At 38.0% G+C, this 25,008-nt stretch overlaps 1 protein-coding gene across 4 annotated transcripts in view; it reads left to right on the plus strand.

The window, feature by feature from the left end:
• RAD18 (RAD18 E3 ubiquitin protein ligase) overlaps positions 1–25,008 on the plus strand; it is a 113,373-nt gene that overhangs the window by 62,274 nt on the left and 26,091 nt on the right. For all 4 annotated transcript variants that reach the window (XR_015248266.1, XM_086697531.1, XM_086697532.1 and 1 more), the window contains exons 10-11: positions 1,354–1,491; positions 5,972–6,146. Coding sequence is in view for 3 of the 4 variants with exons in the window: in XM_086697531.1 (XP_086553657.1) it covers positions 1,354–1,491; positions 5,972–6,146 (313 nt within the window). In the remaining variant the exon portion in view is untranslated. The remainder of the gene's footprint in view (positions 1–1,353; positions 1,492–5,971; positions 6,147–25,008) is intronic.

The raw sequence follows: 25,008 nt of genomic DNA on the forward strand, positions 1-25,008 counted from the left end.
GAGTCAATTGAACCTTTACCAGACAGGATTTTGCATGTCTGTAGACAAGAATTATTTTCCATTGCCATGAGTTATCTACAGTTTACAGAGCTCAAAGGCAGCAAATGCTTGGAATCCTGGAAGGATAGCTCTAGAAAATGCATAGTTTTCAAGAAAAGCACAAATTTTTTCCTACAGTCAATTATTCTTAGTGTGTGCCACAGGGAAAATGTTGGTTACTGTGTGAAAATGGTCTCAGAACTTTAACTATTTGCAGTATGATTTTTTCTAAAATACATTTTTGTGGGATTTATGGCATCATTTTGAGCCATGACTTATGTGTTTGAGGGTGTTAGATAAGTAAATGCATCCTCAGCCGTTCGAACTATGGTTCAGAATCACAAATAGATGTCCTACAGCCTCTGCTCTAGCAATGCCTGGCTATTCCTTATTGAGTAAATTAATGTACGTTAATAATGGCTACCTAGATAGCAGGCTTACATTGTCTTCAGAGGTATGAAAGTAGCAGGTGTTATGTGCAGCCTTGGTGGTATCCTGGTGAGCATGGCTGCCTTCCAAAGTAGCAGGTGTTGTTAAGATTGGTGCAATTAAAATATCCTGAGGTAAAGTGATTGGTGGTGGGTGGTGGACTTAAGGGATCCTGATGGGAAACAGGCAAGAAATGTAAAGGAGAAAGAGGGAATTAGAATGGATTTCCTTTGTTTTTATAACCCAGCTTTCCTCGAGGCTTCTGCTCTTATATTCAGTTAATGTTCTTCATGTTAGTACTCTTGTTTCTTGGGAGTTAGAATGGTGTCTTTTGGATATATTTAAGAAAGTGGTATCTTCTGCATCAAAAGCCTTACAGAGTATGGGGTTTGGGAAAAACCTACAGTAGCAAACTAGGAATATCCTGTTTCCAAGTTTGTATCTGAGGAAGGGAGAAGAGCAGAGGCTTCCACGACCCCCAGCCCTTTGTATTTTTGTGGTTGCCAGCTTTTAAGTTTATTGCAGGTGCTTTTCAAGGATCTTGTTCTTGAGCAAGGTTGAACACTTCTTTTTTTTTTTTTTTTAATTTTTTTTTTTTTATGTTTATTTCTGAGAGAGAGACAGAGCATGAGTCAGGGAGGGGCAGAGAGAGAGGGAGACACAGAATCTGAAGCAGGCTTCAGGCTCTGAGCCATCAGCACAGAGCCCAACGTGGGGCTCAAACTCACAAACCATGAGATCAAGACCTGAGCTGAAGTTGATCGCTCAACTGACTTAGCCACCCAGGCGCCCTGGTTGAACACTTCTTGATACTCCATGTGTCAGCATAACAAACATAAAATTTTCTTACTCCTTGCTTTACCAAGAAGATCTTTGGAATTTTAGGTAAAAAACATCAGAATGAATTTCGGCTTCTGGTGGATCAGGCCAAAAAAGGATACAAGAAGACCGTTGAAATGTCAACAAAAAAAGTAATAAGAAAAGAAGATGAATCTACAGAAGAGCTATTACCTGTATGCATGGGTAAGAGACTTTAATTAAAAACAGAAATATGTTGAATTTCACTATTCATTTTTAATATAAAAAGAAAATAAAATCACAGGAATTTACCTTTTTATTAGGTATCTGAAATGGGAAAAAATATTTTTAGACCTATAACAATTGTTGAATGTTAACTAAGTTTATTACTGTAGGGAAAATGATTGAGACAATGTCCTGAAGACAAGTTTATGAAATCTTTCATTTAATGATAAATCAGAAGTTTCTTAGTTGTTTCAGCCTGAGGATGTTTTCTAACTATAGGATTTATTGCTGTATACTTCAGATATCCTACAAATAATTTCATTCTAGAATAATTTTTGTTAAAGGTGACTGGTATTTATTTTGGATGAAATGTTCTGCTATAAAGTCTGAAGCTTATAGACTTGGTGTGCCTATACATAGCACATTCCTTAATTTTGATCCATTTTAAAATTTGAGATTAATACTATATTTCTATTGCCAGGGCTTTATTTGGACCAGTGAACAAAACAGAGTCATAATGGAGGGTAGTGCACAAGAAAATTCCTTATTGTTTTCTTTATTATGATAAATTGTACATAACACAATATTTATCATTTCAACTGTTCATAAATGTACAATTCAGTATTATTAAATATGTTCAGAATGTTTTATAACGGTAACCACTGTCTGTACCTAAAACTTTTTCATCATCCAACATAAACTCCGTGCCCATTAAAAATAATAACTCTCTTCCACTTTTCCAGGCAGACCCTGGTAGTCTCTGTTCTACTTTTTTGTGAAATTTGCTTAGTCTGTGTACCTCATGTAAGTGGGAATCATTAATAATTAGTCCTTCTGTGTCAACTTATTTCACTAATAAGCATATTTTGAAGGTCCTCATGTTGTAGCTTTTATTAAAATTTCATTGCTTTTTATGTGTATGCCACATTTTGTTTATCTGTTCATCTCTAATGGGTTATTTTCACCTTTTGGCTACTATGAATAACACTGCTATGAACATTAGTGTTGAAATATCTGTTCAAGTCTCTGCTTTCCATTCTTTTGGATATGAACCTAAGAATGGACTTGCTGGTTTATATGGTAATTCTATGTTTACCTTTTGAAAAACCACCAACCTGTTTTCAAGTGGCTGCACCATTTTACATTCTTACAAGCAATGCTTAAGGATTCTAGTTTCTGTATATCCTTGCCAACAGCACCTGTTATTTTCCTTTTTTTTTTTTTTTAAACTGCAGCTATTATAGTAGGTAAGAAGTGGTATGGGTTTTGATCTTCATTTTCCTAATGACTAATGATGTTGAGCATCTTTTCACATGCTTATTGGCTATGTGTTTTTCTTCTTTGGAGAAATGTGTGTTCATGTTCTTTGCTCACTTTTCCATTGGTTTGTTTCTTTGTTGTTGTTTTAGGAATTCTTTATATATTCTGAATATTAATCTTTTTTCATGTATATGATTTGCAAATATTTATGAACATTTTCTCAGTTGTCTCTTTGCTTTCTTCATAGTTTCTTTGATGCACAACGGTGCTAAATTTTAATAAAGTCTGGTTTATTCATTCTTTCTTTTGTTGCCTGTGCTTTTGGTGTTATATCCGTGAAATTGTTGCCAAATCATTCATGGAAACATTTTGGAAAGATGGAAGATTTCAACATTTGGAAAATCATGAAAGATTCTCCTGTTTGTTTTTACCTAAGAGTTTTGTTGTTTTAGCTCTTCATGTGTAGGTCTGTGATCCCTATTAGGTTAATTTTTGTGTATGGTATAAGGTAAGGGTACAATTTCATTCTTTTACATGTAGATAAAGCACCAATTGTTAAGAATAGCCTTTGGGGCGCCTGGGTGGCTCAGTTGGTTGAGCGTCCAACTTCGGCTCAGGTCATGATCTAGTGTGGGTTTGAGCCCTGCATCGGGCTCTGTGCTGACAGCTTGGAGCCTGGAGCCTGCTTTGGATTCTGTCTCCCTCTCTCTCTGCCCCTCTCTGGCTCACACTCTGTCTGTCTGCCTCTCTCTCAAAAATAAAAACATTAAAAAAAAATTTTTTTAAAAAAAAGAATAACCTTTCCACATTGAATGCTCTTGATATCCTTGTTGAAAGTCAATTGACTATATATGTGAAGGTTTATTTTTATACTCACTATTATATTCTTTTGGTCTAAAAGTCTGTTCTTATGTCTGTATTATATACTATTTTAATTACTGTAGCTTTGTTATAAATTTCAAAGTCAGGAGGTATGAGTCCTCCAACTTTATTCTTCCTTTTCAAGATTGTTTTGACTATTTGGGTCCCTGGAGATTCCATGTAAATTTTAGGATGAATTTTTCTACTTCTGCAAAAAGTAACATTGGGATTGAATTGAAATTATAGATTGCTTTGGTAACTTCTGATATCTTAATAATATTGTCTTATAGTTTGTGAACACAGGATGTCTTTCATTTAGTTATGTCTTTAATTTCTTTCAACAATGTTTTGTGGTTTTCAGCGTTAAAATTTTTCACTTCCTTGGATAGATTTATCCCTAAGCCTTTTATTCTTTTATGTGCTATTGCATTCTTTATTTTTTTCCTAAGTTCTCCTGGTATCATTTAGTAGGTTGCTGCCTGAGTATAAACCTCATGCTCTTTGTGAACAACTTGAATTTGTGCAGTTGTCAGAGGATTTTCTTAGAAAACAGTTTAGCTCCTGAAAAAATCTGGCTTAATATCTTCTGATCTGGAGAAGATTTTTGCTTATTGGTTGGATGTATCTTGAAAATGATTAATTGCTTATACTCAGGATTATGCACTTTATGTGTATATGCCTGTAAATACTGCTCTCTGTGGCATTCAGAGATGATTGGTGCTGGTAGATTGTTGTGCATGAATGCCCGTGTCTGAGGGAGGTAAAGAGTGTGTGAGAGAGGAAGGCAGACAGACTAACACAGACTCACTGAAGAGCTGAGCTTTGTGTAGCATCATACAATCAGTGTAATTTTTGCTCTTTCAAGTAAATTTACTCATTGAAGTGCCAATGTAAGTGAACAAGACACATGTTCTCTCAACTAAATCCTTCATCCATTGCTTTTTTTCTTCATTTTTATTGCACGTCTTTCGGGAGATTTGATGTTGGAGCCTTATCTTTGGGGGCTGTGTTTGACATCCTGTTCTGACATCTATGGACAGATACATGAAAGATAACTGACTTTCAGTGCCCACAAATTGTTGAATGATGTTTGTCCCCAAGGGGGAATTTATCTTGGAGAAGCTTCTATAAGATGGGAAGAAGTATATAAGGTGATTATAAATCAGGTGCAAAAATAAAAGATAGTTTTAAGTTCAACTCCCGCTCCCTAGTTTGTCAGCTTGATTGCATTTTCCTGGCCAGTTGAGTACTGGATGCCTGGGTTTCCTGAGTTTACTGGGTGATTGATTCTTCTTAATGTGGTCTTGGGTGCCTGTTTACAAGAAGAGTATTTCTGGGAAAATCTTGGAAATATCTTGACTGTACAGACTTACAAAGGTTTTTTTGTTTTTAAAGAATCTGTCTTATTCTTTAGTATAAATTTTCTATTTGTAACAAAACCTTGACAATTCTTCTTGGTGTCTTTTGTCGAGAGTCACTTGCCTCTGCAAACACACTGGGTGGGTGATGTGTGAGAGCTCTGCTTCTCTGGGAGGAAACTCATGAAAGGGGCTCTAGTCTATTAGCACATGTGGCTTGGCTGTTAAGTACTTACTGAGTTCCTGAAGCTTAAAGACAGTGTCACTGAAATACTAGCAGAGTCCTGAAACAGATCGTGAGGGAGAGTCCTGGGCACTGAGGAATCCTTCATGGATACTATTTCTGTACTCGTCTTTGGAGATATTTGTCACACCTGTTATGTCACATTCTTGCCAGCACTGTCTGCATGCCTCCAGCTTCCCTTATTTTTATTTGCGAGAGGAGACCTCAGAAATTGAGGCTCTAACAAGGGATACATAGAAATGTCACATGTATTGGATCGAATGGAAATATTGGTTATGTCTGATTAGTTTTCCTTTTCCATAGTAAATTACTAGATTCTATTTAACAGACTAAGAGGAATGTCCAGATGGATTCACTACCACATAGTAGTCAGTGATAAATATCGAATCTTTAATGCTTTTTTATTGTGCTTCATATGTTTGTTGGTGTTCTCTGATCTATGAAATATGCAGGAATTCTCTAGTAATACTGTAAGTAGAAGCCTCATTAGAATTACACAGTTCACTACTCCTGATTTTAAAAGGAAATTTTGTTTTCAAATTTATCTGGAAGTGCATGGAGTGGGCATTGTAATTAGATAGCTCATAGGAGTGATGATTCTTATTCTCTGTCCCTGGGGTTTTGGATTCATTGTTATCTAAGCTTCCATTTTACTGAGTATAAATTGTACTGCTAAATGTAGAAATAATAAACATACAGAGGTTGTAGATTTTATGGTACTCTTAAATGTGTCTTTTTCTTTCTTTTACCTTTATAGAACAGGAAGATAAAAAGATGAAATTCTCAGACACTCTTCCCATAACAGACCACTTCCCTCAAACAAAGCTGGAATCCCCAGGGAGAATGGAGCCTGACAGACCAGATGATTCTTCCAGTTGTACTGATATTCAAGAAGAAACTCTTTCTTCATCAGAATCGGACTCATTCAATAGGTAAGAAACCTGTAGTACCGAATTATTGTAAATTTCTATTTTCCATACCTGTGCATGCTCAGACAGAAAGACACAAACAATTAGAAAGTAACTTTGAGGCATGAGGCAGTTCAGTCTTCCACTTCAGGCTCTTTTTACTGCTTTGTAACTTCCACAGTGATAGCAAGCAAGGCAGTATGTGGGAGATCATTGCAGTGACCGTAGGGTGGCCTTGTTTCTTACTCTGTACCCTTTAGATAGATATTTTTTCTGGAGTCAGAAAAGGGCATGATAGACAGTGATGTTTTTGTCAAGACAGGGGGTGAAGAAGGTAAAGATGACTATACTAGAAAATAGAAATGACCAGAAAGACAGTGTATAGGAGAGAAAAACAAGAAAAATGTAATTGAGCAAGTAATGGATGGGAAAGCTTTAAAAAAGAGAGGTTTGGAGGTGAGTAATTTTTTAAAAGATATTTTTAAAAGATGATGTACTTTAAAAGATTACCTAGTATAAAATGATTATACGTGTGTGTGTATGTGTATTTATATAATTTTTGTGTTCCGGCATTCACTTTATATCATAAACCATTTGTACCCATGTTTCTACCTCATTTTTATAGCTGTTTTTAAGTGGGTGCAGAGTTTTCTTATGGTTCTGTATCATAATTGACAAAACCCTTCAGTTTCTGTTCCCCAGTGTTCTACTTAACACATCTAAAGCTGTGGTAAAGCTCTCTATGTATAGAGCCTTTTGTTTCTAATAAATTATTTCTTTATTTTTAACACCATTTTGACCATAGTATGTGTTGCTGCCTTCTAAATGAATTATACCAATTTTAAAATGCTACAACCTGTGTGTGAATGTGTCTAGACATTATTTAATCTTTGATATTTCTTCATGTAAAAATTAACAATGCTGTAGAATGATAGATTGTCTAATCTGAAACATCAAATTAAGAGGAAAATTTTTTATAAGAAGACTATACCCAAAACCCCTCTGCTTTCCAAGGATTCTTAGGAAACGGTTTCAAATTATTCAGGCTGAGGTATTAGGAAGGGAAAATCTTCTCACTTCACCCCTAATGTTTTCAAGGTCAAAAACACCTCTCAGGTTGGGTAAGGGAAGAACACATGGTGGCCTGAGCGTTGTCCCTTTTGTCCAAGAGTATGGTACTGCAAGCCATTCCTTCAAGTCCAGTAGGCAGTATTTTTTTTTTTTTTTTAAATACAAGTCATGTAGGAATGCAGGGTAAAAATGGAGGAAAATCAGGGTCCACGTGAGTATGAATTAGTTTTTTTTTGTTTGCACCCTATTTTTTTTCCTAATATATGAAATTTATTGTCAAATTGGTTTCCATAAAACACCCAGTGCTCATCCCAAAAGATGCCCTCTTCATTGCCCATCACCTCCCCTCCCTCCCACCCCCCATCAACCCTCAGTTCTCAGTTTTTAAGAGTCTCTTATGTTTGGGTTCTCTCCCACTCTAACCTCTTTATTTTTTTTTTCCTTCCTCTCCCCCATGGGTTTCTGTTAAGTTTCTCAGGATCCACATAAAAGTGAACACATATGGTATTTGTCTTTCTCTGTATGGCTTATTTCACTTAGCATCACACTCTCCAGTTCCATCCACGTTGCTACAAAGGGCCATATTTCATTCTTTCTCATTGCCATGTAGTATTCCATTATGTATATAAACCACAATTTCTTTATCCATTCATCAGTTGATGGACATTTAGGCTCTTTCCACAATTTGGCTATTGTTGAGAGTGCTGCTATAAACATTGGGGTACAAGTGCTCCTATGCATCAGTACTCCTGTATCCCTTGGGTAAATTCCTAGCAGTGCTATTGCTGGGTCATAGGGTAGGTCTATTTTTAATTTTTTGAGGAACCTCCATACTGTTTTCCAGAGTGGCTGCACCAGTTTGCATTCCCACCAACAGTGCAAGAGGGTTCCCGTTTCTCCACATCCTCGCCAGCCTCTATAGTCTCCTGATTTGTTCATTTTGGCCACTCTGACTGGCGTGAGGTGATACCTGAGTGTGGTTTTGAATTGTATTTCCCTGATGAAGAGCGACGTGGAGCATCTTTTCATGTGCCTGTTGGCCATCTGGATGTCTTCTTTAGAGAAGTGTCTATTCATGTTTTCTGCCCATTTCTTCACTGGATTATTTGTTTTTCGGGTGTGGAGTTTGGTGAGCTCTTTATAGATTTTGGATACTAGCCCTTTGTCCGATATGTCATTTGCAAATATCTTTTCCCATTCCGTTGTTTGCCTTTTAGTTTTGTTGATTTTTTCCTTTGCTGTGCAGAAGCATTTTATCTTCATGAGGTCCCAAAGTTAATTTTTGCTTTTAATTCCCTTGCCTTTGGGGATGTGTCAAGTAAGGAATTGCTGCGGCTAAGGTCAGAGAGGTTTTTTCCTGCTTTCTCCTCTAGTGTTTTGATGGTTTCCTGTCTCACATTCAGGTCCTTTATCCATTTTGAGTTTATTTTTGTGAATGGTGTAAGAAAGCTTCATTCTTCTGCATGTTGCTGTCCAGTTCTCCCAGCACCATTTGTTAAAGAGACTGTCTTTTTTCCATTGGATATTCTTTCCTGGTTCGTCAAAGATTAGTTGGCCATACATTTGTGGGTCTAGTTCTGGGGTTTCTATTCTATTCCATTGGTCTATGTGTCTGTTTTTGTGCCAATACCATGCTGTCTTGATGATGACAGCTTTGTAGTAGAGGCTAAAGTCTGGGATTGTGATGCCTCCTGCTTTGGTCTTCTTCTTCAAAATTACTTTGGCTATTTGTGGCCTTTTGTGGTTCCATATGAATTTTAGGATTGCTTGTTCTAGCTTCGAGAAGAATGCTGGTGCAATTTTGATTGGGATTGCATTGAATGTGTAGATAGCTTTGGGTAGTATTGACATTTTAACAATATTTATTTTTCCAATGAGCATGGAATTCCATGAGCATGGAATGTTTTTCCATTTCTTTATATCTTCTTCAATTTCCTTCATAAACTTTCTATAGTTTTCAGCATACAGATCTTTTACATCTTTGGTTAGATTTATTCCTAGGTATTTTATGCTTCTTGGTGCAGTTGTGAATGGGATCAGTTTCTTTGTCTTTCTGTTGCTTCATTATTAGTGTATAAGAATGCAACTGATTTCTGTACATTGATTTTGTATCCTGCAACTTTGCTGAATTCATGTATCAGTTCTAGCAGACTTTTGGTGGAGTCTATCGGATTTTCCATGTATAATATCATGTCATCTGCAAAAATTGAAAGCTTGACTTCATCTTTGCCAATTTTGATGTCTTTGATTTCCTTTTGTTGTCTGATTGCTGATGCTAGAACTTCCAACATTTATGTTAAACAACAGCGGTGAGAGTGGGCATCCCTGTCGTGTTCCTGATCTCAGGGAAAAAGCTCTCAGTTTTTCCCCATTGAGGATGATGTTAGCTGTGGGCTTTTCATAAATGGCTTTTATGATCTTTAAGTATGTTCCTTCTGTCCTGACTTTCTCGAGGGTTTTCATTAAGAAAGGTTGCTGAATTTTGTCAAAGGCCTTTTGTGCATCGATTGACAGGATCATATGGTTCTTATCTTTTCTTTTATTAACGCGATGTATCACATTGATTGATTTGCGAATGTTGAACTGGCCCTGCATCCCAGGAATGAATCCCACTTGATCATGGTGAATAATTCTTTTTATATGCTGTTGAATTCGATTTGCTAGTATCTTATTGAGAATTTTTGCATCCATATTCATCAGGGATATTGGCCTGTAGTTCTCTTTTTTTACTGGGTCTCTGTCTGCTTTAGGAATCAAAGTAATACTGGCTTCATAGAATGAGTCTGGAAGTTTTCCTTCCCTTTCTATTTTTTGGAATAGCTTGAGAAGGATAGGTATTATCTCTGCTTTAAACGTCTGGTAGAACTCCCCTGGGAAGCCATCTGGTCCTGGATTCTTATTTGTTGGGAGATTTTTGATGACTGATTCAATTTCTTCGCTGGTTATGGGTCTGTTCAAGCTTTCTATTTCCTCCTGGTTGAGTTTTGGAAGCGTGTGGGTGTTTAGGAATTTGTCCATTTCTTCCAGGTTGTCCAGTTTGTTGGCATATAATTTTTCATAGTATTCCCTGATAATTGCTTGTATTTCTGAGGAATTGGTTGTAATAATTCCATTTTCATTCCTGATTTTATCTATTTGGGTCATCTCCCTTTTCTTTTTGAGAAGCCTAGCTAGAGGTTTGTCAATTTTGTTTATTTTTTCCAAAAACCAACTCTTGGTTTCATTGATCTGCTCTACAGTTTTTTTAGATTCTATATTGTTTATTTCTGCTCTGATCTTTATTATTTTTCTTCTTCTGCTGGGTTTGGGGTGTCTTTGCTGCTCTGCTTCTCTTTCCTTTAGGTGTGCTGTTAGATTTTGTATTTGGGATTTTTCTTGTTTCTTGAGATAGGCCTGGATTGCAATGTATTTTCCTCTCAGGACTGCCTTCGCTGCATCCCAGAGCATTTGGATTGTTGTATTTTCATTTTCGTTTGTTTCCATATATTTTTTAATTTCTTCTCTAATTGCCTGACTGACCCATTCATTCGTTAGTAGGGTGTTCTTTAACCTCCATGCTTTTGGAGGTTTTCCAGACTTTTTCCTGTGGCTGATTTCAAGCTTCATAGCATTTTGGTCTGAAAGTATGCATGGTATGATCTCAATTCTTGTATACTTATGAAGGGCTGTTTTGTGACCCACTATGTGATCTATCTTGGAGAATGTTCCATGTGCACTCGAGAAGAAAGTATATTCTGTTGCTTTGGGATGCAGAGTTCTAAATATATCTGTCAAGTCCATCTGATCCAATGTATCATTCAAGGCCCTTGTTTCTTTATTGACGATGTGTCTAGATGATCTATCCATTGTTGTAAGTGGGGTATTAAAGTACCCTGCAATTACCACATTCTTGTCGATAAGGTTGCTTATGTTTGTGATTAATTGTTTTATATATTTGGGGGCTCCTGTATTCGGCGCATAGACATTTATAATTGTTAGTTCTTCTTGATGGATAGACCCTGTAATTATTATATAATGCCCTTCTTCATCTCTTGTTACAGCCTTTAATTTAAAGTCTAGTTTGTCTGATGTATGGCTACTCCAGCTTTCTTTTGACTTCCAGTAGCATGATAAATAGTTCTCCATCCCCTCACTTTCAATCTGAAAGTGTCCTCAGGTCTAAAATGAGTCTCTTGTAGACAGCAAATAGATGGGTCTTGTTTTTTTATCCATTTTGATACCCTATGTCTTTTGGTTGGCGCATTTAGTCCATTTACATTCAGTGTTATTATAGAAAGATATGGGTTTAGAGTCATTGTGATGTCTGTAGGTTTCATGCTTGTAGCAATGTCTCTGGTATTTTGTCTCACAGGATCCCCCTTAGGATCTCTTGTAGGGCTGGTTTAGTGGTGATGAATTCTTTCAGTTTTTGTTTGTTTGGGAAGACCTTTATCTCTCCTATTCTAAATGACAGATTTGCTGGATAGAGGATTCTTGGCTGCGTGTTTTTTTCTGTTCATCACATTGAAGATTTTCTGCCATTCCTTTCTGGCCTGCCAAGTTTCAGTAGAGAGATCGGTCACAAGTCTTATAGGTCTCCCTTTATATGTTAGAGCGTGTTTATCCCTAGCTGCTTTCAGAATTTTCTCTTTATCCTTGTATTTTGCCAGTTTCACTATGATATATCGTGCAGAAGATCGATTCAAGTTACATCTGAAGGGAGTTCTCTGTGCCTCTTGGATTTCAATGCCTTTTTCCTTCCCCAGATCAAGGAAGTTCTCAGCTATTATTTCTTCAAGTATACCTTCAGCACCTTTCCCTCTCTCTTCCTCCTCTGGAATACCAATTATGCGTAGATTATTTCTCTTTAGTGCATCACTTAGTTCTCTAATTTTCCCCTCATACTCCTGGATTTTTTTATCTCTCTTTTTCTCAGCTGCTTCTTTTTCCATAATTTTATCTTCTAGTTCACCTATTCTCTCCTCTGCCTCTTCAATCCGAGCTGTGGTCGTCTCCATTTTATTTTGCAGCTCATTGATAGCATTTTTTAGCTCCTCCTGGCTGTTCCTTAGTCCCTAGATCTCTGTAGCAATAGATTCTCTGCTGTCCTTTATACTGTTTTCAGGCCCAGCGATTAATTTTATGACTATTATTCTAAATTCACTTTCTGTTATATTGTTTAAATCATTTTTGATCAGTTCATTAGCTGTTGTTATTTCCTGGAGGTTTTTTTGAGGGGAATTCTTCCATTTTGTCATTTTGGGTAGACCCTGGAGTGGTGAGGAACTGCGGGGCACTTCCCCTGTGCTGTCTTGAATAACTTGCATTGGTGGGCAGGGCCGCAGTCAGACCTGATGTCTGCCCGCAGCCCACCACTGGGGCCACAGTCAGACTGGTGTGTGCTTTCTCTTCCCCTCTCCTAGGGGCAGGATTCACTGTGGGGTGGCGTGGCCCATCTGGGCTACTTGCACACTGCCAGGTTTGTGGTGCTGGGGGTCTGGCGTATTAGCTGGGGTGGATCAGCAAGGTGCACAAGGGCGGGAGGGGCAGGCTCAGCTCGCTTTTCCTTCGGAGATCTGCTTCAGGATGGTCCCCTCTTCCATGGACCTCTTGTCTACACTTGGCTCCGGAGAATCCATTCTGCTAGTCTTCTGGTGATTTTCTGGGTTATTTAGGCAGGTGTGGGTGGAATCTAAGTGATCCGCAGGATGCGGTGAGCCCAGCATCCTCCTACGCCGCCATCTTCCTAGAAGCCTCTGCACTGAGTATGAATTAGTTTTTATTTATTTATTTATTTTTATTTATTTATTTTTTTTCTTTTTTCAATATATGAAGTTTATTGTCAAATTGGTTTCCATACAACACCCAGTGCTCATCCCAAAAGGTGCCCTCCTCAATACCCATCACCCACCCTCCCCTCCCTCCCACCCCCCATCAACCCTCAGTTTGTTCTCAGTTTTTAAGAGTCTCTTATGCTTTGGCTCTCTTCCACTCTAACCTCTTTTTTTTTTTTTTTTTCTTCCCCTTCCCCATGGGTTTCTGTTAAGTTTCTCATGATCCACATAAGAGTGAAAACATATGGTTTCTGTCTTTCTCTGTATGGCTTATTTCACTTAGCATCACACTCTCCAGTTCCATCCATGTTGCTACAAAGGGCCATATTTCATTCTTTCTCATTGCCACTTAGTACTCCGTTGTGTATATAAACCACAATTTCTTTATCCATTCATCAGTTGATGGACATTTAGGCTCTTTCCATAATTTGACTATTGTTGAGAGTGCTGCTATAAACATTGGGGTACAAGTGCTCCTATGCATCAGTACTCCTGTATCCCTTGGGTAAATTCCTAGCAGTGCTATTGCTGGGTCATAGGGTAGGTCTATTTTTAATTTTTTGAGGAACCTCCATACTGTTTTCCAGAGTGGCTGCACCAATTTGCATTCCCACCAACAGTGCAAGAGGGTTCCTGTTTCTCCACATCCTCGCCAGCATCTATAGTCTCCTGATTTGTTCATTTTGGCCACTCTATTTATTGTTGAGAGAGAGGGAGGGAGGATGTTGGGGAGGGGCAGAGAGAGAGGGAGACACAATCAGAAGCAGGCTCCAGGCTCTGAGTTGTCAGCACAAAGCCTGACGCAGGGCTCGAACTCTCAAACCATGAAATCATGACCTGAGTTGAAGTCAGATGCTTAACCGACTGAGCCACCCAGGCATCCCTAAAAAATGTCTTTAATGTAAGCTCTTATATTCTGTTTCACCTTTTATTTAGTTCTGCACATGTGTATGTCTGCACACACACATGCACCCACATCTCATGGAACTCCCTACTCATTGCACATATTAATGGCTTTTTTGAGATATAAGTTACATAGTGTGCAATTCACTTGTGCAAGTATACACTTTAATAGTTTCTGGCATATTCCCCAAATCATAGAACCATCACTACAATGTTAGAGCATTTTCATCACCTCAAAAAGAACCTTCATACTCATTAGCCATATTCCTCCCAGCTCTGCCTGCCTGTGGCAGCCACTCATCTCCTTTCCGTCTCTATTGATGTGCCTATTCTGGACAGTTCATACCAATGGGATCAAACAGTGTGTGGTCTTTTGTGACTGGCTTCTGTTACTTAGCATAATGTATTTGAGGTTCATTCATGTTATGACATGTTTCCCTTTACAGTGTAGGATATTATTCTGTTGTATGGATATACATTTTATTATTCATTTATTAGCTCATTGATATTTGGGTGTTTTTTTTTTTTATTGCAATCTTATTAGGAAAAAGAATCATTGAGTTTGCTTGTACACTTTGGAACATAGCTTTAGGAACTGTATATGAGGATTTACTTGGCCTGTCCTTGAGAAAGTAGGCAGTGTCTATTACTCATATCTCAGATGTGAGTAACTGGTCTATACATTGTAAATATTAAGTATGTTTTAATCTTTATATTTTTTATTTTATTTAAATTCTTTTTTATACACCTTTTTTTATTTGTACTGTCATTTTGTCTATCTAAGAGTTTTAAGTTTAAAAGATAGAGTGTGTTCCTTATATAATACCTAGAAGCCAAGGCCAAAGGGAGTGTGAGAATGAAGTGAGCCTTTACTAGTGGTATTTGCTTTGATACCAGGACAGAGCACTGGGCAACTGATTCAAGACAAGACTGCCGAGGATTAAGTATGCAGCGGGAAGCCGCTGCTGTAGCGGGAGGAGTAGTAGGCATACACGTGACTGGCGGTGCAGCAGGATCTGCTGGGTGATTTGGGAATCAATCTTTTGAAGTCTTTCCGTATCTATGAAAAACATATAAAAACCTCTTATTATCTCAGATCTGTTGGGAAGTTGAAATAAGGTAATAGATCTGAGAATCTTGGATAAATATGTGATTATTTTACTTTATAAAGATGGGGTCAGTTACATTGCCTTCAGTAATGCTGCAAAAGTTGGGACTCTGTGGCTGGACATTGCATCTGCTTCCTTCTAAATCTTCAGCTAAATCGCATAGGTTATCTTCTTTTCCCTCTCCCCACCCCCATTTCTGTTCTGAACTTTGTTAGAGAAAGTTATGAGCCTGGGCTAATTAGTTCCATTCAGAATTCATTTTATTTGGCCTCATCTAGGTGCTTGCTACTGAGGCATAGTTTTAAGTTACTCTCTTCTGCATTTCCCATGGTGCCTAGTCCACACCGGTTGCTTGTGTCTGTGTCCTCACCTTCAGTAGATACCATGTCTTGTGGCTCACCAACGCCAGCTAATCTGACTTGCCTCCAGCTCTGCCTTTCCATTTTAAGGCGTCTTGTAATTTCTGACCTCTTCTTTCCTGTTTCTCATAACAGCAAGACAGATTTCTTAAGACATTTCTAATTAATTTCCTTAATGAGAAAAAGACATTTCTTTTTTTAAAAATAATTATATTTTTGATTTTGATTCCAGTGTAGTTAACATATGGTGTTATATTAGTTTCAGGTATATAATATGATTCACCAGTTCTGCATTACACAGTACTCCTCATGATAAGTGTACTTTTTTTTTTTTTTTTTGAGGGGGAGAGAGTGTGGGGAACGGGTAGAGAGAGAATTTTAAGCAGGCTCCATGCTCAGTGCAGAGCCTAATGTGGGGCTTGATCTCATGACCCTGAGCTCATGACCTGAGCCGAAATCAAGAGTTGGACACTCAACCAGCTGAGCCACCAGGTGCCCCGATAAGTGTACTCTTTAATCCCCTTCATGTATTTCACACATCTCCCCACCTACTTCCCCTCTGGTAACCATCAGTTTGTAGTGAAGAATCTGTTTCTTGGTTTGTGTCTCTTTTTGTTGTTGTTATTCCTTTGTTCCTTTGTTTTATTTCTTAAATTACACATATAAGTGAAATCATGTAGTATTTGTCTTTCTCTGACTTGTTTTGCTTTGCATAATACTCTAACTCCATCCATGGTATTGCAAATAGCAAGATTTCATTCTTTTTTTATGGCTGAATAGTATTCCATTGTATATGTGTATACCACGTCTTTATCCATTCATCAGTTGATGCACACTTGGGCTGCTTCCATAACTTGGCTGTTGTAAATAATGCTGCCATAAAGGAGACATAATATTTCTTAAGATAAATTCATCTACCTCCTGTATGACATTACTCTGTCAGTCGTTCCTCAGGTTTGTTCTTGGATGGCCTCGTTCAGCCCTTCCTATGGTCACTTTCTCTCTCAGTCTTCACACTAAGCAGAAGTAATTTCTGCTGCTTGTATGAGTTCCTGTAGCAGGGTATCTGAATTCCACAGCAGTTTATCTAAATTAAATCTTATCTTGTATTATGGTTATTTGACTATTTTTGTCATTCCTATTGTTACTCATCAGAGTCCTTAAGAATTGAGTCTGTCACTTATTTTTGAAAAAGTCTCCTGCCAAGAGTTTATCACTAGTCTGCTATTACTACTAGACCTTTATTAAGTGAACATTGCTTCTAAGACATACATTTTCTTTTAATGTCTGAAATTGTGTCTGAATGTCTGAAATTGTGATGTGTATTGTAATCAATGGCATCTTATGGTTGCTACCAGCCAGGTTTTAGTCCTGATGTATTTACCAGTTCACAAGCATCATGGCTTTCCAGACTGTTATCATTTCAGTTGAGTTATGTGCATTGTTGTCATATCATTGGTTTGTCATTTAAACTATATTTCACAAATTAATGAGAGAAAAAAGTTACTGTGTATGAAGGAAGTGCAGCAGAGTATAAGTTTCATGTTAGGAAGGCAGTATTCATCATCGAATGAATGGCTGCAATTCCATCTTCTTGCAGAACAATCAAGTGATTTATGGGATGTAGGAAAGAAAAATACCCACAAGTCTGAAGACTTGTTACAGTTTTGTTAATGAGCTATGTGCAAAGGATTGTCTATTTGTTACATGACCAACTGAAGGCAGGAGAAATGGTTAGTTAAATCTCTTGGAAGAAATTTCAAAGTAATAACAGCATGACTGATTCACATTGCAAATGACTATTGTTAGGGTGTCACACATCAATTTGTCAGACCCTTCTTGATGTCTTCAAACAGAAGCTGCTTCTAGTCACATGAAACATTACTGAGGAAAGAGACAAAATTAGGAATTCAGTTTGCAAAATGGATGTCAGTGCCTTCGATGAAATTCCTGGAGGGGTGCCTGGGTGGCTCAGTCGGTTGAGCATATGATTCTTGATTTCAGCTCAGGTCATGATCCCAGGGTTGTGGGATCGAGCCCTGCATTAGGCTCCACCCTGATCTTGGAGACTGCTTAAGATTCTCTCTCTCTCTCTCTCTCTCTCTCTCTCAAATTAAAAGAAAAATTCATGGAGACAGTATTCAATTATTGTTGAGAAATGCTGTATCTCCACTGCTGTTGGTAGTACACACGGTAACTTTGTGAGGGAAGGTTCAGGCATCATAGATACTGAGTCAGAACATGATGAAAAAGAGTCAGGCTCCAGTTCTGAAGATACTTTGGGAATACTTTAACCAGTTTTTTTCAGTTGTTTTTTTTTTTAAATATATGCACAACAATGGTATAAGATAAAAACCTTTGTCTCCATATGTTTAAAAGAAGTCTCTGGATATGTAAGTAAAAATTCCAAGCGAAAAGGAAGTCTTATATCACAGTTGAATTGACCTCAGTTTTTTCTAAGGGTCGTTAAATAATGGTTCATCCTGCCATCATTGTTGTCTTAGGTGTTTGAAATGCAGTATTTGATTATGAGCAAGGTCTCTGACTCACTTCAAATACAATTTCGTCACCTAGTTGGAAACTCATAAAGTATATCCTAATACTGGCTGGTGTTACCCTGGTGAAAGCTGTCACGAAGTATAGCGATCCATTGGTTATGGCTGTTGTTATTTAGTGACTACAAAAGCTGAAAAGTCAAAAGAGATACCCATTTGATTCGGGTAATTAGCTCCATAGAAATCAGTAAAAGAATTCAAAGTGAGAAGGGGACCCATCACAACCAAATACTTCTAGTACATTCTTAGCATATTAGAGGTAAGTTGTCTTTACTTATCTGGTCCAACTTTTATTTTTCATAATATTCAGGCATCAGATGGAAGGTTAGTACCCTTGTTGAGATCTTTTCCAACCCTGAAATTCCATAATCCTATTATTTTTAATGAGTATAGTAGTTGGTAAGTTACCTGTGTTCTTTTACCACTGTTCATTGCAGATCATGAATCAACCTTCTAGCGTTATAGTTATTGCTTATATATTAAAATGCTTCTATCTGTATTCTCTTCAGTTTTTACAAAAATTTTCTCATTTTTTTCTTTTAATGATAATTTTGTCACTTTCATTGTAAAGCCATACATTTCCAGAAGCACTTTTAAATTAGATGTTGTGCATGTTTGTTGTGAAGGATAGAAAATTTAGGTAAGCAGAAAGAATAAAATTCCATAATTTTATCAGCCAGAAATAACTCCATGTTAACATTTTCATGTGTAGATCCTTCTAAAGATAGAGGTATGGACAGATGGATAGATAAATGAACATTTTTAAATGTTAAAAAGATCATAATATTTTATAATTGTTTGTGCATTTTTATTCTTTTAAGAGAAAAGTCATGCTGTTTCAGGTCTCATGTGAGTGCAAATCTATTGCCAATTGTTCTGAACTCATGCAGTCATGCTCTAATACAGAGTATAGATCTAACTATTATACTGTTGAATAAAGATGTTAGTTTTCCTTGTGTTAGAACAGTAATCAAACTTACATAATATGGCAGAGTGACAACTAAGCATAATCTTATTTTGAGAACCAATAGGTATGTCAATCCAAATAATTATTGAGATGAAGCTGTTTTGTTGCTAAATTGATTCTTAACTCTTAAGTAAGTACTCTTTAGAATTTGAAATATGAATGCTGTAATGATTCTCTGTTGCCCAACATGAAGACAGATAATAAATTGATTAGAATTTTATATTTTCATACAACTTCTTGCTAGGTGATTTCTGGGAGTTTAAGAGACTTGTCCAGATTTCCGTAAAATAGCTTATTGTTCTTCTTAATGAAAAAGAGAGAGCTTTTGTTCCCTGAGTTTTGGCAAGCAGAGAAAAGTGCATTTTTATTGGGTGCTACGTTATAAGAAAAGATGCTCTTGATTATGACTCTATAGAGGAGGCTTTATCTTCATGCAGGGAAGAATAGTAGTCATGCTTTTCTTTGGAAGAAGCTTTAGATCATTATTTTAAAAATATGTACTGGTGCACTTTAGTTCTAGGCAAAAAAAATTTATAAAGAGACATTGTGTTGTGGCCTAACTGAAGAAATTTCAATAAGCTCTATAGATTAGATAATGTTGCTACGTCAGTATTCAGTTTTCTGGTTTCAGTAATTTCATTGTTGTCATGGAAGTGAATGTAGTTGTTCTGAAGAAATGTACACTGAAGGGTTAAAGGGGCATAATGGCTGCAATGCACTTGCGGTGGTTAAAAAGTAATAGTACGTGTGTGAGCACTTACACAGAGGTGGGATAGAGCACATGTGGCAAAATGTAGTGAACAACTGTAAAATTTGGGCAAAGGGTACTGGGGTCACTTTTTTCTCAGTCTTTTTTTAATGTTTATTTACTTATTTTGTGTGAGAGAGAGACACAGAGAGAGAGATAGAGCAAGGGATGGGTAGAAAGAGAGAGGGAGAGAGAGAGAATCCCAGTCAGGCTCCACACTGTCAGCACAGAGCCCAATGTGGGTCTTGAACCTACCAACTGTGAGATTGTGACCTGAGCTGAAGTCAAGAGTTGGATGCTTAATCTACTAAGCCACCAGGGGCTCCAGGAGTCACTTTTTTGTAGCTTTGCAATTATTAAAATTAAAAAAAATTATTGAGAAGTCATTGTCCATAATCAAAAAAGTTTGGTTATTCTAGGACATTTTCTAAAAGAAATAGTTATATTTATGATTTATCATCCAAAAAAAGGTGGTAGCCAGGGGTCTACCTGGGGTGGTGCGTTTGGTTTTCATTTATCTCAGCCATTCAGTTCAGGACCAACCCAGGTAGGTTATCTCCGCTTTGGTGTGTTAGAGAGCGTGGGCTAATGAAGTGGGGACTGTAATTTCACTACTTGTGAAGACTGGCTCATTTCACCACTTTGTAACCTGGGTGAACCTTCTTGTAGATGCCAAGTGTTGGTCATAAAAGAATGTACATCAGACAAGGTGTGAATTAATACACTTTTTAACTTTTCACAATTTCTGGCAAAAACTGCTAAGTTAGTAGGAGCAACTTTATAGGAAGTCCAACACAGACATAGGCACAGAACAGGCTCTTTGACAGAAAGGCTTAAATTAACTGTTGGCCATGCATTTGATATGTTTTGGTGCAACTTTTCTTCACTTTCCATTGATTTTTGGAAGAGCTCTCTGTCCAGAATCCTTTAGAGCAAGACAACAACAACAACAAACACAAAAATGTGAAGAAGTCTTGATTACTGTTGTTGGAAAATTTAAGGGAATTTCAGCCTTTCCTGAGTTCAGAGTAAATTAGAGACCAATGGCACAATCTTAAAAGAAAAAGCGCCATTGTGACATTCATCTAAGGAATGTCAAATACTGGCATCATCAGCCTGTTGAGACCAAGTTGAGTTTCATTGCTTATTGAAGGGAAGAGGAAGCACTACCTCTGTCATCAGAGTGGCCTCTTAGAGCCAGAAGGGCAAAGTTGAGATGCATGTTGAGATTTTTAAGTATGGTTTTGGGCAGGTCTTTCAGTGCAGTCTTGATTGGGATCAGGTAAACCTAACAGTTGAGAACTGGTGAACACAGCAGTAAGAGTTTCTTAAGAGGTGAGGGGTGCAAAGAGTCTGGGGGTGTGTCCTTTGATGTTTTCTATTGAAAAGCTGATGGGGTCTTTTGAGTTGGAGTCAACAACAAAGCTACAACTTTTATCTTCCTAGACAAGAGTCTTCTGGAACAGTAAAGTATCCTTATTAATGTAGGCAGTAAAGGTATGTGATATTGACAATGTTATTTGAGTACTGAGAGTGTTGGATGTGTTACATCATTTCGTCCACAGGCAAACCCATTTTAAAGATGTGGACATGAAAGGTTAAAGGGGTTAATTAAGTTGCTTATGGTATGTGGTGACATCGGGATTTGAACCCAGGGCTAGTTTGCCTCAGAGCCCAAGTTCTCCTGACTGATAATGCTGCCATGGACAAGGCAGCTTGCTCTTCCCATTGTTGAAAGAGTGGGAATAGGCAGTTCTTGAAATGGTTGGATTTCCTGAGAAGACCTTGAGACAAGGATTTGAGCGGAAGTGGTGAATTTGGAAGGTGAAGAAACTGCTGTCAGGAGGAGGCGGGCACAGGAGATAGGCACAAGAAGACTGTGTTGAAGGGGGCACGTTATCAAACCAGATGTCACCGCGAAGCTGGAGCCTGAGCCTCCTTGGAATTAGGAGCTGGTTTAAAACACTCATCTGAGTTAACCCAGGCAAGGGCTAAGGGAGGCGGTTATTTGGTTGGGGGCTGCTCCCTGCTGCTTGCAGCCTTCCATGCTGGTGGCAGAGCACACTTCACCAGTGAGAGGACGAAAGTCTTGATAGTTGGAAGTCAAGCCTGAGGGGATAAGGGCAAGGAGATCCGGCCGGGGCACCAGCTGGATCTGCCGAGGCAGTGATTCCAGCTGAAGATAAGAAATGGTTTGGTTTTACGTATGCTTCATCACTACAGATGGGGTGCTCTAGGCTTCTGCCTGTGAGAGTCCCAGAGAAAGTCGGAATGTCCATAGGCATTCCAGAGCTCCCTGCACCTCTGCACGTCTGTTTGCCAAGCATACTTGCCATTGCTGCCCGGAGTGGAAGAGATAAGGATGTCTGGGGGCTGTTGAAGAAGTGATAGACAAGGAAATGTGAGGGAGAGAGAGAGACATTTTCTAGAAAGCTCTGAGACAAATGAGTGCACAGACTGATGGGAGAAAATGTGCTTGTTGATTAGAAATAATTTACTTTTTCATCTTGTGTGATAATAAACTGAAGCACAAAATAATCTGTCGTCATACTAAAGTTTACCAACATACTGAATAAAAATCTCTTGGCCTCAGGCAGAAAATCAGAAGCGTAGAATTGGGAGTTCTTTGATAATCGGGCATATTTCCTTATTATCCTGTTTTGTTTCTCCTCAGTAGAGGTGACCCTACTGTTAATGGGCCTTGGGTATTTGGATATCCTCTCCCACTTCTGAAGTTACTTCACTGGGTATAGCACAACAGGCCCACTGGTCTTTTTTTCGGAATGTCTTTAGATGAATGGCAATGTTGTGTGACTTTGAGCCTTCCTTGGCCATTGGGGGAAAAAAAAAGCTGATCTTCTATTTAGATGTCCAAGGGCACATCTAATAGTAATTATTTATAAATATTTTTTCTTTTACATAGAATTGCTTGCTTATTCATGTATAAGAATCAGAGGGTAGTATTTTGAAGTGTACTTATCTATACTATTTCATTTGCATTGATGTGTGGACCTTAAATATTTCTCTGATATATGTGCTGAAGTTTCTCCCTGACTTATTTCAGAAGACTTTTATCTAATCTTACCCATCTGTAGTTTAGCATAATTTTTGTTTCTGTCATGTTAGCTCCGTGTCTTTATCTTAAACTGGGTGGAACATGGAAGGCAGGTTGTTGGGAGTAGGAGATTACAGGCAAGCAAGGCTAAAGCTTTCTGTGTGGTACAGGGTGAACTCGTGGCTAGCTTACTGTACATTCAGAGGGATACATACAGAGCTATTTATAGATCTGTGTATGTAAGTGAGCTAAGGCACACACAGGTATTTCCTTGCTCTGTCAGCTGCCAGGGCCCCAAAGCAAGGGCACTGCAGTTGGAAGAAGCACACCCAGTGTACTGATCTTGGTTTGTAATAACATTCCCCAAAAGAAAGAACTACTGCTTCTTGGAGACATGGCTGATTCCAGCGGGGGGTGGGGGGGTGGGGAGTGGGAAGCAAGACAATGCCAGAAAAAGAGAGATACAGAAAGAGAAAAATAGAGGAGAGAGGAAAGTGGGGGTGGAGGGGAGGGAAGAGAAAAGAAGGGGAAAAAAAGAGAAAACAAAAACCTGGCAGATGCTACCTGAGCCAAGAGATTAGGGTCGCTGGGAAGATTGGTGTTAGGTTGATGGCATCTGCTCTTGATGTGATGTGGTGGGAATGACCCTTTACCTCTGTGGCCTTCCTCCCGAAAACTCAACAACCTCCATCAAGTGGTGAGAAAAACATCAGGCAAACTGCACTTGAGGGTCATTCTACAAAATACCTGACAAGTGCTCCCCAAAGCAGTCAGGGTCATCAAAAACAAGGAAAGTCTGAGAAACTGTCAGTCTGGAGGAGTCTAAGGATACCTGATGACTAAAAGTAATGTGGTGTCCTAGATGGGATCCTAGAAGAACAAAAAACGATGTCAAAGAGTAAAGAAATATAATTCAAGTGTGGGACTTTAATTAATAATAACGTATTAATATTGCTTCCTTGGTTGTAGCTAATGTGTCAGAATGATAGGTTGTTAACTGAAGAAAGTGAAATGTGGGCCACTTGGGAACTTTCTGTACTGTCTTTGCAACTTTTCTGTGTATATAAAACTACTCTAAAATAAAAAGGTTATTTTTAAAAAAGTACATTAGGACATCAAAATAAAGACAGATATTGGTATGAAAATATTCAAAGAATGTATTGAATATTGGAAAACCAAGGTTATTGAAACATTATTTTCTTTAGTGGTAATTTGAACACTGTGGGTTGTAAGTTTAGTTATTGAACTATTCCTTTTTTCCTTGCATTTAGAATTACCTGTTATGTTTAGTCCTATAAATTAATTAATAAAACCATGCTTTAATGCATTCCAAAAAACATATTATTATTTTGTGTGCTATGTTAAAATTCAATCCATAAATGTGGCCTGAGGGAAGAATTCCACTTTCCTCTCCATTATCTGTTTTTTTTTTTTATCAGTTTTTTTGTTTTTTAATGTTTATTTTTGAGAGAGTGAGCTGTCAGCACAGAGCCTGATGGCAGGGTTTGATCTCACAAACAGTGAGATCATGACCTGAGCTGAAATCAAGAGTCTAATGCTTAACTGACTGAGCCACCCAGGCGCCCCTCCAGTTTTGCTTTCTGGTACTGGTGTTTTTACTCTGTAGAATGATTTGCCGTCCGAAATCTATGTAGCCCAGCCTCTGCATTTCATCATAAGAGAAAATGTGCATAATTTACAATATGCCTCATCCCCTTCAGTTACCATATTTGTGTTAGAGAATATACGCTCGTAAAAGTGATTTCAGCAGTGATTTCCAAGAATAATTTGAAAGTACACCTAGTTTTATCTTTTCTTCAGTACTCATTACCACAGGACATTCGCTGTTGAATAATAAGGTTTTCCTTTACTCACGCGGTTCATGTTGGCACCTTTTGGGAGTTTTTTTACTATACATTTTTGTTGGGTAATCTGATGGGCTTCTTTATAGTAGCTTTGCTCTTGTTGTTCTATAATAAGTTCTTGATTTTTCAGCCTTCTGGGTCAGTCCCAGGTGGCAGATATTTTCGTTTGTTTTTACCAAATTCATGAACTGCCATGATACAGAGATCTTCTGTAAAATTACTTTGAGCCCTTCAGTTTCCTGTATCAGGAGAGAGTTTGTAAATTCTAGAATGATTGTTACTTGTGTATCTAAACTGCCTGTAGAAACTGGCACTTCCTTCTGGGTCCACACTTACCAAATGATACCCTTCATTGTCATAGCTTGGTGCAATGTCTGAGCATCACCCAAGGTTTTGTTATGATGACTGTCATTTTGAGAGTTTTAGTTGGCTTGACAAGGT

Source organism: Puma concolor, chromosome A2, assembly GCF_028749965.1.
Source record: "Puma concolor isolate L17-30 chromosome A2, mPumCon1.1.hap2, whole genome shotgun sequence".
Lineage (NCBI taxonomy): Eukaryota > Metazoa > Chordata > Mammalia > Carnivora > Felidae > Puma > Puma concolor.